This window comes from Zeus faber (genome assembly GCF_960531495.2).
Source record: "Zeus faber genome assembly, chromosome: 1".
Lineage (NCBI taxonomy): Eukaryota > Metazoa > Chordata > Actinopteri > Zeiformes > Zeidae > Zeus > Zeus faber.
The window spans coordinates 49,964,707-49,977,600 of record NC_137193.1 but is presented as its reverse complement, the minus strand read 5'-3'; the positions used below and the strand labels follow the sequence as shown (position 1 = coordinate 49,977,600).

The following is a 12,894-nucleotide window of genomic DNA, read 5'->3' as shown; positions in this document are numbered from 1 at the left end:
TGTCTGCGATATAAGAAGGACCTATTTGGCAAGTATTGTTCCCTAGCTGATGTATGAGTAATGCATTATAATAAACATGATAAGGAAGGCTCTTATTTGCATAGTGACTACGGAAACAAAAAATACTTATAATCTTAAAATGGATAACGATTAAAAGTGCAAATTTAGGTTGATTTCATAAGGACAAAACAACCTACAGACTATGAAATAGTCTCTTAAAATACTCAAAACATGGAACATGAGCATACGGATAAGAAACAAAGACCCTACTAGCTCGGTGTCACTTTTCCGCTGCAGTGCCAACTATGTCTTTCCAGAGCCTGGAGATAGAGAGCATGTGAGAAGCTGTAAATCTGGAACTCCTGTCGATGGGGCGGTCCTAGAGGGATGGCGAGCAGGCCTGTGCCACGCCTTAAATCTTATATGCCACTGTGAACAAGAAGTGGGTGAAATGGTGGAATGAAAATGTTCAAAAAGGCTAACTTGAAGAGAACATAGCAGCAGCTGAGGTTCTATTGCGAGTGTATTGCTTTAGGGACCTTCAGGCACTGCTTATTAAAATGGGGGGGTGTAACTTTCCTTTCCTAGGGCTGGATTGTCCTTTGCTTTTTATCCCTTGCTTTTTCTGACTTTGTTGTCTTTTCCGACTTTGTTTTCTCTCCCGCCCATCTCTTTTAGGACTTTTCGAATGACGACACCAAGCTGGAGTACAATGTTGATGCAGATAACGGCATCGCCATGGAGGGCTACCTGTTTAAAAGAGCCAGCAATGCTTTCAAAACATGGAACAGGTACATCATGCACCGCATGGTCTACTACACGGTCACTGCATGCACTACTCCTTGATTCCACCAAACCAGGAATGTCTTTGACACACAAACCAATAGATAAAGACAAGTGATTAATAGCAATACTGTAATCCAGAACAGACCTGGGTTGGCTGAGCAGGAGCAGGTTTTTGTTGTATCTGGGATTTGAACCAAATACCTTTTTGGTTTGGTGAGGAGCTCTCAGACCAAGCTCGCTATCCTGCTTTCCTGTCATGGGAGTTATACAACTACTTCCCAAGTATGAAGTAAAATTTAAAGTCTACTCCTGGGCGTGATATTTTTTTTTCCTGCTAGAATATTAACATTTTCTCTACGTAAGTGAGGTTTCATTTGTTGTGGGGGAAATGTATTTGTTTGTTAATTTTACTCAGTAATCCACGTTAGGACTTTACATCAGTGATTTTATATACAGTATGTGGTTGATGCATACTAGGCTAGGTAATTAAATATTTTCACTAAAAACGTCTTTTAAATGGACCTCTATGGGAATCTACGCTCCAGTTTACGCTTTGCACCCGGAAAGAATCGAGCCAAGATGTATAAAAAACACGAGGGGTTTAAGAGCCTTGCGGCATGCCGCTTTCTTGACGATGACGCTTCTGCATGGTGTGACCTTCCATATTGATTCACATGGCAGCTTATCTGAATCGCTTTTGCAACGCTGACGTGACGCTTCTGGTGTGGCCTAGGGGGGAAGCATATTCCCAAATTCTCCTGAGGACAGATCAAGGATACATTGATTTGGGGCAAAGGTGACAAGTTTAGTATGTGTGCTATGCAATGCTGGCTGTAAAGGGGTCTGTGTGTGTCTAAGCCAAGATTTTAGTCTGGTGTACTGAATTTCCACCCATCCTGTGCCCTGAGCTACATAAAAATAATTTCTGTTCTACATATGAAACTGTTTTTGAACTGTGTGATATTTTTGAAGAATAAATGCCTGTATTGTCGTCTCTTACAGGCGGTTGCATGTGAGCGTGTCTTTTTGTTTATCCCTCCTAACTCATGTGATGTCCTTTCAGGCGATGGTTCTCCATCCAAAACAACCAACTGGTTTACCAGAAGAAGTTCAAGGTGGGTCAAGTGACTCTACACACGTCAATCGCCATCATGGATGAAGAAGTTTCGGTTCCAGCCCAAATAATCTCCATTGTTATAGACTGACCCAAAACGAGCTGCATTTTTGTATTAATGACACCGATGAGACAAGTCATTACCCAAATAAATCAGCTGGGTAAGGCTGTGGAAAATAGAAGGATTTGGTTTAAGAGCAAAAGCTTGTGGTTTAGAGTGAGTCACTTTAATAAATAATTCTAGGGCTGTCACGATAATAACATTTTAGCGTAAAATTAAGTTTGGGTTTGGATTAATTCATGAATCTTGGTTAATTCCCATACAAATCATTGTGAATAACACTGTAATGGTGCTTTTTGTTCATTTTATGCCGCTATAATATAGTACGCCTACAACAGTATAATAATACATGTCTACCTATTGCAGAATAGCTTTTCTCTATGATCTGTTGACATTGTATGGGCACTGCGCTGTTCCCCATCAGGACAACCCCACAGTGGTGGTGGAGGATCTGAGGCTGTGCACGGTCAAACACTGTGAGGACATTGAGCGCCGCTTCTGCTTCGAGGTGGTGTCCCCAACAAAGTGAGCGCACACATACACGTATACACTCTCAAGATATCCAGAAAACCATACCAAAAACAGTGAACACCACTAACTTCATTCAGGCATTTTAATCACTGCAGAAACTCACTGATTCAAACCCTAAACTACTTGAAATGAATCGATCATGACCACATGTTTATTCAATGTTCTGTCGATTGCCTTTTGTCTGTGCTGTCTAATCTTTTGTAATCTAATCATGTTTCATTTGTTAGTTAGCAACAACAAAATTAACTTTTTTGATTTTGGGACTATTTTTGGACCTTTTTGTGAAAAGTCATTCTGCTAAAAACACACAATCAAAAAGAACAAAACATTATGCCACTATTATGGTATAAAACGTATCGTAGTGTAATAATGGTATAATACATACAAGTTGACATTGGAGCATTTAAAAATGTTGGTTCATGGGTAATTTGTGTCAATCAAAGGGTTGAAAATGCACCTAATTTATGTTTGTATTTATTGCTCCATGCAGGAGCTGCATGATGCAGGCTGACTCTGAGAAGCTGAGGCAGGCCTGGATTAAAGCGGTCCAGAACAGCATCGCCACAGCCTTTAGAGAGAAGGGAGACGATGCTGAGGTTAGACCACACACACGCACAATACACTGAGATGTGGGTGTGACGATGAAATAATGGATGGATACCTATTTTTATTTGTACATAAGATACTTGCATGGTTGGATGGTTCGTTGGCAATAATTATGTGGAGGAGAGGTCAATACAAAGATATACTTGGTTGTTTTCTATATTAATTGATTTGTTCCGTTCTCTCTTAATTTCCTGGGAAAAATAAGTATAGCACAGTTAAGAAAAATGTAATAGAAAGAGAGAACCAGAACAAGGAAACTCATTTATAAACACCCAAGTTTTTTGTGTTATTTCCAGAAGCTGGACAGGAAGTCTTCCACATCAACAGGGAGTCTGGACTCGGGCGGGGAACCAAAGGAGAAGTCCCTGAAGGGGGAGAGCGCCCTGCAGAGGGTCCTGGTTGTCCCCGGCAACACATGCTGCTGCGACTGTGGGCAGCCGGACCCCCGATGGGCCAGCATCAACCTGGGCATCACACTGTGCATACAGTGCTCTGGCATCCACAGGTAGAGACATCCAACACCCAAAGATCATGAGCTTTATCTGCTGTGGGTACAAGGGTACCAGGGTGTAATATTTTCTGCAGATCGATTGCAAAGTTAAAGTCCTAATTTTTTGATATGTTTATATAAAAACTGCATTAGCTCAGAGTTTTCGTAGAAACTATTCTGCTTTTTGAAGGAATTGTAAGTGATGGTCTTTCAAACATTCCGCAGCCCCAAATTTCAAGCGGTTTGTTAACAGTTTCCCCTTTCTAAACCATGTTTAGAAAGGTCTGCCTGTGTCTGATTGCATTCTAAGATTGTCGGCCAAGCAACGTGGCCAAGATATGATAAGTACTTTAAATTGTACTACTTGAAGTACATTTTAGAGCAAGTTCCTACTTACTTTAATAGGAATGTAAATGTGGTCATTTCACCTTTATTAGATTAATTGTGTGTCAGGGTATTTGTACTTTTACTGAAGTAAAACATCTGAGTAGTTCTTCCACCACTGCTTTTTTCTACAGTGCAGGTACTACAGTATACTCCAATCCCCACCGTCTGGCCACAGTGTGAACTGCACCATGTGTCATCCTCTCTAATTCTCCCTTTTTCATCATTTGATTTTTATTAATTTATTTATTTTTTTTGTCGTCATGTGACTCATGTTCCTGATTCCTTTCCATAACACCTTTCCTTATTTCCTTTTCCAGGAGTCTAGGGGTTCATTTCTCCAAGGTGCGGTCTCTAACTTTGGATACATGGGAGCTGGAACTACTAAAGGTGAGGAAGGGACAAATACATGTTATTCCAGTTCCAATTATTTTATCTACTAAATTTCCCATCATTACTGTAAATGCAGGTACATGCCTGTCTCTTTTTTCCACTGGGGATTAATTCATTGTTATATTATTTTATGAGACTGAAGCAAAGAGGAATTTATACGTACAAAGTTTGTATTTTCTTACATTTTCTCTTTCTCCCCAACAGCTGATGTGTGAACTGGGGAACAAAGTCATTAATGACATATATGAGGCTCGGAGGGAAGAGCTTGGAGCCAGAAAACCACAGCCAGGAGACCCAAGGTATGGAGCTCCTTCCTTACATAGTCTTAAAATGTCTTCAATCCAGTGTACCTAACATTAGGCCCTAAATGCCTTTAAATCAATTCTGATGTTGTAAAACTCTGAAGATTATCGCTGAATTGAATACTTACCTAAACACTTAATTGCTACACTAATCTGTTCTAGATTAACTTAGTTATGCTTCTCTGTCTGCACGCGAGTGAACATGAGCTGGCGACGTTCGCATTTGTTTGCTTTTATACTTGTGGGGGTTTTGTGTCTAACCTTAGGTGTCCACTGGGGGACAGTGTCGCATTAAGTAAACCACGATGTACAGAAAACATAAAATAAATCTGTTTTTGTTGTTGTTTCCAAATTAAATTTTAAAACTTTAGATCCCAAATATATGGATACGCAAATAGAAATCTGTTTTTGAACCTCATCCACAAGGCACGCTTCTATTTGCTCCATTATCTTTTCCGTTTCGAACCCGCCTCCCAACAGGAAATTGACAATTCAGCCAATCAGCTTGTTTGACGCGCATGACCGCAACATAAGAAGGTGTGCACTTTGGCTCCCCTGCGACCTACGGTTACCCATAACACCCTTCACTGCGTAGCTCCGTAGAGACGTTTACATGTATCTACGCAGAAGTATAATTCCAGCTTTACCCGTAGAGAGAAATCAGATCTGTCCGAAGTTATTTCTCCAAAAATCTGTCTTAATTGTTGGTATTTTTTTCTTAAAAAGTAGAACATTCAACGCTATAATACCTGCAGATACTCTGTTAATGTATAGCGATATAGTGGATATAAATAATGTAATATTATTAAAAGTCCATTATGTTATTTAACCCTCCTAGGCATGAGATCGAGGCCTACATCAAAGCCAAGTACGTGGACCGTAGGTTCGTCCGCCGGCCGTCTGACGAGGAACTGCGCACCAAGGTGGTGTCTCTGAGCAAGCAGGAGAAGAGGCTGAGCAGCAGCTCTGAGCATCTGCCCCCCCGACCCCCTCCACCCACCCCCAAACTGCGTCCCAGCTCCAACGCATCAGGACAGTCAGGTGAGTCAAAGCCCCCCAACGCCCCTGGCTGAGGTGCCCGGGTCACATAGCTTGACGGTAGAGTTCAACCTTGGTGAATTTTGGACGCTGGAAATCTCAACATTGGACGATGGGGGGGGGGCGACATTGGCTTTGTTGACCTTGGAAGGGCGGGGCGAGATTCGAAAATGGAACAACACAATATCTGTCAGAGCATCCTGTTTTAATTATAATGTTAATCATAACATAAATTCTTTATATGTTTGAAAACTTCAAAAGAAACGTTGAGTCACGAGGCAAGAGTAGATTGTGTAATTGCGTTTAAATAATTAGCGTTTCTATTGTTTACAGTTGATGAGCTACTCAGCTATATTGCCTTAGCTTTAGCATCGGTACTTCCTACTACGCAATGGAATCTCTCGTAGCTACTTTTTGGTGTGACAGAGGCTAATCCCTGGCCTTCCTGTAACAGATGTCAAAGGTGAGTTTAGAATGAAGTCAGGAGGTTGACACTCACAAGAAAAAAATCCTGATACCAACTTGCCAGGTAGGATGGTCACTGGTCTGTCATCGTCCCGAGAAGCTCATCCCCGTCATACATGTTCTCTATTTGACAGCACACGATAAGACCCTCTCTGCTTACTTTTGCCTCCCGTGCTCTTTGTCTCGTGAACCTAGCTGAGCTGTTAGTCTAACTTCCTGTGCTTCCACCCTGCCTTCCTCCTCTCTTCCCCTACTCCCTCAACCTCAATCCCTTCTATCATATTTCATTCCCTTTTCCTCTTCCCTGGCTGCTTTGTGCTTCTCGAATAATCCTTCCCTTTCTCTTGCTGCTATCCCCTAACCCCCCCACCCGAACACTCACCAAACGCCCCTCTACTGACGCCCATGCCCCCGGCTCTGTAACCTCCCGTCATCCCTCGCTTAGCTGCTGCCAGCGGCATGGAGACCCGTCGTGACTCTCTCTTCTGTCCTGATGAGCTCGACTCGCTCTTCTCCTACTTTGACACTTCCTCCAAGCTCAGGAGCAGTAAGTACCGAACCTCCCCTCTCCAAAGCCGCCCCCCATTCATTTGTACTCACCGCTTGGGGCTGTCGCCGAACACCCCATACCCCCTGCAACTCTACTGGAGCTTCTAATGGACCATCCCGTCTCGTGGAACACGTGGAGAGTACCGTGTTTTCTCGGCGGTGGGGATTGTCTCCCATAGTTGTGGGCTGTTTTTGTCTTCTGGGTTGTTTGTAACAGTTCGATCACAGTTGTGGTGTACAGGGACTTGCCTCATCTGGTGAAGTGGACATTTCGTTTTATTACAATCTTTCATTTCATATGGTGGCTGTGTGTACAAAGTCTTAGGAACGCCTGTCATCAATTAGACTGACATATTTGGGTTCAAGATTTTATTTGTTTTGAGCGATTAAATATGGCAGTATTGTTGGAAATATTGAAGGAACGGTTCTCTGTCAAGGTGCCCCTACGCAGAGCACAATAAAGGGTTACTCCAGTTTTTTGGGGACATTTCCCAGGAGCTTGGCTAGCTGATCCCCTCTGCCGCCTTGCATTCAGGTAAAACCGTTGGCATGCAGCCTGTATATATTTTAGTTCTCGACACAGGGCTGAAATTGGTATTGACCTTCTTGTCTGGAAAATCTGGAGTATCCCTTTAACTCCAGTCCAGGGCTTTGGTGAAATGATTTGAAATAGGAAAGGAGTTCCTAATGTTTTTGTACGGTGTTTGGAACGTTCTGAATGTTCTTATTAATCATCGGAGCATTTGTTTTCCAGTGAGAAGTGCAGACAGCGGCATCCAGAACAGCGCTGATGGGAGTAGGGAGATGCTGGCCAACACCCCGTCCACCAACAGCCTGGCTGAAGCAGGTGAGACCACGGCTGCATCGAGCGCTCAGCTACCTTCTGCATCCACTAGATATGTTGCAGTGGCCGTTTTTCTCCGTAGCCAATCAGGGGGAAATAATTTTGCTTACATTTTAAATTGAGTAATCATTAGCAAAAAGGGATTTTGACTGAAGGCCCTCTTTAATCATTGTAAATGAAATGTTGAATCCATATTTATTTTTGACGCTGTCCATTGGCCCAGTGAAATAATATAGAGTTTGGAAGATTGGTGCTGTCAATTAATTGATGATTTGCTCATAAAAGGAAGCTATGTTGAGCTAAATGAAACATGATTCATTTAAAACTTAAAGTTTTCTAATCTGATATCTATATAGCATGTGTCCTCTCTGGAACAAACTCTTGGATCTGGAAATTGAATGAAGGTTTGTTCACCCTTTCAGAAGCGGTAGAGCCGCCTCCCATGCCCATGCCCGCCACTCTGCCTCCGCCCTCGCCTTGTAAGGAGATGACACTCTTCTATGAGCCCAAGGAGTACAGTCCGGGACTGCAGCTCTTCTGGGCCTCATGCGCCCGCAGCCTGCCAGACATGGCGGAGGCCCTAGCCCACGGCGCACATGTCAATTGGGTCAACACGGACGACGAGAAGAGGACCCCACTCATCATGGCGGTGCACGGGGTGAGCGTGGCGGGAAACTGTTCAAACACGTTAATGGATATATCCAGTTAATTCAGAGTAATCATGGCTTAAGCAAAATAATACTAACCTAATGTGAGTGTCATGTCCTATGAAAAATGTGAGTGCCCCATTGATAACAATGGGGCACTCACATTTGCTGAAGAATCTGGTCGTGAGTGCCCCATTCTACTACGTATTGCAACTATTCTCCCAAGACTGAATACATTTGAGATTCTAATGCCAATCGCTTCACTTGCTTGCCAATGATTGAAAAATGAGGTTAGGCTCATAATACCAGTGTTTTCCTGAGTGATTATGCAGTATGGACCATGGACATAGCTTTTCGATGTGGTGTAAAGCGATTTGTAAAGACACGTGTATATATTGTGTATGTGTGTGTGTGCGGGTGTGTGGGGGTGAGTTAAATGTTTGTGGACATAGACAAATGAATCTAACTTGAATTACATGTTGCTTGTTGTTATGCAAATTACAAAGCACATTGAATTGCCCTTTTACAAAATGTGTAATGTGCTATACAAATAAACGTGTAATGTGTTGTTTCACCAATGGCCTGCAGGGGTCGCTGGTCACCTGTGAGTTCCTGCTCCAGAATGCAGCCAACGTGAACCAGCAGGACACGCAGGGCAGAGGACCCTTGCACCATGCCACTATCTTGGGACACACGGGGTCAGTAGTTTCCATTTCAAACACCAACTTAAAAAGCTACCATTGTGTTATGTTAAAGGAGGCCTATTATGCAAAACTCAGTTTTTCGGTGCTTGTGCACATACATTTTGGTATCTGCTGGGCCTACGAAAACACAAACTGTGAAATAAGACAACCCACTCAGTTTATTTCCAATATGAGTGAAGATTCTGGATTGCTTATTTCTCACCTCAAATTTGTTCAGAAACAGATTTTGGTGGACTGATTAGGTGAGATCAGCGACTCTTATGGTATAGAAGTGTGCTTGAATGGCTAGAAAGCCTTATCTGAGTGGTATTTTCACCAAAACACCTCAAAAACATGTTTTGGGGACCTCAGAGACCTATATTAACCTGTGTTAAAAGGATCATAATTGGTCCACTTTCAGAGCTGTTCATTTACACACCATCAAAACATTGGTGTAAAAAACAAGAAACTGATTAAATCTAAGGATCGGTCATCCCATCCCGAACCCTAAACAAGACTCAATTAAACTGAGAAATGCTCAAACTCCACTTCTTGTGCTTTATTTCAGGCAAGTTTGCTTGTTCCTAAAAAGAGGAGCCAATCAAAATGCTGCAGACATAGAAGAGAAGACGCCTCTGTCCATGGCAGTGGAGGCCGCCAACGCTGATATTGTCACACTGTGAGTGTCATTTCATAAATTGATTTACTCCTGATATCAGTAAACAAGTTGCGAGACTTAAGATGGAATGTGAAGGGAATAACATTTTCAAATCTTAAATGACGTGCTATTGTTATGGTGCCGGTCTTGAACCTCCCGCCTGTTTCCCGTCCGGCAGGTTGCGACTGGCCAAGATGAACGAGGAAATGCGTGAGGCGGAGGGTCCCTACAGCCAGTCAGGTCAATATCCCAGCAACAGCCCGACCGAGATGCAGTACAGGAAATGCATGCAGGAGTTTATCAGCCTGCAGCTGGATGAGCCGTAGGCCACCACGCCCTGTGGAGGTCATGGGAGCAAACCAAACGGGGGAATAGTCTGGAATTAACCGTCTGAGTCCAGATGATAATGACAGAGCTGAGAGATCTCTTTTTAACCTTCCACTGTCACGTGCAAACCAAATTCTAAACTCCCCGAAACGACTCAGAGTGCCGCTGTTTTTGCTACGTCGTCCTGCTTTACCCGTTTAACCTTTTCAAAAGTCGAGCTCCACCTGGTGTGTGAGGTTGAGCTACAGTAGGTGCTAGACTGTCAGGTGACCGAGGTTCAAGCCAACCACTCTTAAAATACTCAAAAAGCGAGATTGAATCCAGAAGGCTTTGTTCCAAAATGAAAGTCACAATGTCGCAAGAGCCTTTATTTTGCAGGTAGAAGTGGGAGCAGCACAAACAACACCAAGCTTTGCGTTCTCCACCTCATGGTTGGACGAATGCCAGTGGGGAAATGTTACTGAACAGAAATATAGTCCATCAGGTTAAAGACGTGGGTTTGGTGGTGGTCACGTGTTGGTTCCTCTTGATGTCACTAAAAACGAAAGCAGGTTTCCAGCGATCTGCCCTCAGCCTCCTCTCTCAGAGCAGCGACGGCCTCTCGTGTATCTGGCAATAATGGTGACTCTTGAATGACCGTTTTTAGGTATTACAGTGCGGCCTAATAGAACTGTTTATGCACATTCCTTTCTTACGGTTATGCAAAAACCTATGTTTATGTTTCGTGCTCGTATGGTTCCTATCGCAAGTCTTAATTCATTTTTTTAAAGTTTGTATTTAGGTGTTTCAAAACCAAGTGGTGTGTCGAGCCCGTCTTTATGATAATACGTATCTTACTGTTGTGATATCTGGTCAGAAAAAAAAAGAGAGCATCTATTTTAGAACTGTTGCATTTTTGAAGATAATCCTAGAAACCATATAAGCAAGAATAATAGTAAATTGTGTCAATATCTATATTTCTATGTCCTGGTCGGATATAGGACACAAGGGAGAGTGTAAGAGTCTTACATCAGCTGCCGTCCTCCTGTTTCATGTTTTACTGTGTAATGTTTTATCGCCTGTTATGACAGCGTGTAGGAACGGGTTACCTGGCTACAGTGCGCCTGCTAATCGCCCAAAGTCATGGGCAATCCACAATCGGACGCTGAAAGGCCGTTTCCACGGCATCGGGTCCATTGTCTCGAATGTAAGTCCTGAGGCGGTTCCTCAAGTCCAGGAAGCTGTGCAATAGCAGAGGAGAGAAATATATACGTGTAGAGCTTTAAATCATCTACTAGTATTAACTTGTATTTATCTTGAGCATTTGGGAGCTTTCCAAAAAAAAACAAAAAACAGACATTTCTACAGATTGTGGCTGGGGATGAGTTTGAAGCTGAATACACTGTCGTTGATCATGAATGCGTCATTGAAACTTGACCCCGATTTCATCCCATGTTACCCGTCATGTGAGGCCGTTCCTCTTTCTCTGCTTGGTTATTTAATTCGGCACGGAAGCACTTTGATTTGACGTCCATTTGAAACCCACTGAGCAGCCAGCCTGACTTGAAATGACTGAGACTGTGTGGTCGTGTTTAAGAGTTAGTCCAGGTGTGGGGGTGATTTTCCTTACGGTTGTGACATCAATAGCCGTTAATAGCGATGTTGTTATCAAAGTAGGTTTTAGAAAAATGATGTTTGCATTTACCCATATTGACCACAAGATGGGCACCGGACTGAATTCCTTAGTCGTTGCTCAGAGCTCATCAATCATTATTGCCCCGAACAACTTCCAAGCAGTTTCAATATTTCAGAATGCAGATTTGAACATTGGTCTGAGTAACATCAGCCGTGTCCTTCTTTTTTGGCAGACTGTTAAAAGAAAACCACTGACTGTTCTGAATAATTGGAGCATCTAGTCAAAGCTGCCGCCTGAGCCCGGTGTTGATTTTATCTCCCTCTGTCTCCATATAATCTCCTCACCCCGTTTTTTTTTTTTTTTTTTTTTGTTTGTTTGTTTTTTTACCTTGTGGGAAGCTTAGCAGCGCTACCTTCTCAAATCAAGTCGACGTCTTCCTCTTAATCTGCTCTTCCAATCAGTTGATGAGGGGCATTCAAGTTCTAATGACGTTCTGACACAAGTGGTTCTCAACCTGCGAACGCACTCCCCCAAATCCTAGTGTTCAGGTTAAATAGGCTCCCTTGCTTTCTGCAGCAATCAGTACGTATTGTCATTTTTAATGTGACTTTAAAGATATTTTGGAAAGGTTGCTTTTGCACGAGAACATCTGCAGCACTGCTGGGTTTTTTTTGGGGTGCGGGTGGGGGTTGTTTTTGAGAATCACTCTGTTCCTTTTACTCTTCTTCACGCCTCTGTGGCGCAACTGTTTCTCTGCTTGTGTTTATTTTCCTTTTCTCACTCTCCTCCCCAGAGTTTGTGCCTTTCTTTTCTCTTCTTTTGGTTTGTTCGGGGGCGCTGAGGCTAACACAACTGTATTTTTGTACATAATAAAACAAAACCCTGCACTTTAAAAACACAATACAGTTGATAACAAAAAAAAACTCTGTGGCCGTATCTTTCTTTCTCATTCCGAAGCGTTTCTTTGTCTTTTTCCTCTTTGCTTCCTTCCTTCCTCTGTGTGTTTCTGTCGAGCCGAGCCAACGCTCTGAAGGTATGGTCACTTCCTGTTCCTCTTCTCACCCACACCTACATGCATGTGCAAGATGAAAGGGTTGTTTCGTCGAGAGATGGTTGGTAATTTAGTGAGAGAAGCATGAACCTTGGTTTTATTTATATATATATATTTTAAGCACTTTTCTACAGTATTTCTTAATCATCTAAAGCTTCATCTAACAAGTTTTAATCTCTAATATGGTATCTACTAACTGAAGGGAATGAGGTGAAGCTACATTTTGCTTTTTAGAAGGTAGTCTACATCAGGTTAAAGACGTGGGTTTGGTGGTGGTCACGTGTCGTCTCATTCAATCTCATTCTCCTTTAGCATCCGGTAATTAGCCTGCAGCAGTCAGGGGAGTTTGC

The 12,894-nt window shown here is 42.7% G+C and overlaps 1 protein-coding gene across 2 annotated transcripts in view; it reads left to right on the top strand.

The window, feature by feature from the left end:
• The window catches only part of LOC307236353 (arf-GAP with coiled-coil, ANK repeat and PH domain-containing protein 2-like), a 62,335-nt gene that overhangs the window by 46,386 nt on the left and 3,055 nt on the right, over positions 1–12,894 (top strand). Inside the window, exons 10-23 of one of the 2 annotated variants that reach the window (XM_080008741.1) lie at positions 679–791; positions 1,850–1,901; positions 2,386–2,486; positions 2,983–3,088; positions 3,395–3,603; positions 4,293–4,362; positions 4,570–4,664; positions 5,506–5,708; positions 6,616–6,762; positions 7,474–7,566; positions 7,986–8,221; positions 8,799–8,908; positions 9,462–9,572; positions 9,730–9,791. In XM_080008741.1, the coding sequence (XP_079864867.1) occupies positions 679–791; positions 1,850–1,901; positions 2,386–2,486; positions 2,983–3,088; positions 3,395–3,603; positions 4,293–4,362; positions 4,570–4,664; positions 5,506–5,708; positions 6,616–6,762; positions 7,474–7,566; positions 7,986–8,221; positions 8,799–8,908; positions 9,462–9,572; positions 9,730–9,791 (1,708 nt within the window). The remainder of the gene's footprint in view (positions 1–678; positions 792–1,849; positions 1,902–2,385; positions 2,487–2,982; positions 3,089–3,394; positions 3,604–4,292; positions 4,363–4,569; positions 4,665–5,505; positions 5,709–6,615; positions 6,763–7,473; positions 7,567–7,985; positions 8,222–8,798; positions 8,909–9,461; positions 9,573–9,729; positions 9,792–12,894) is intronic. The other variant, XM_080008740.1, reaches the window with a different exon arrangement.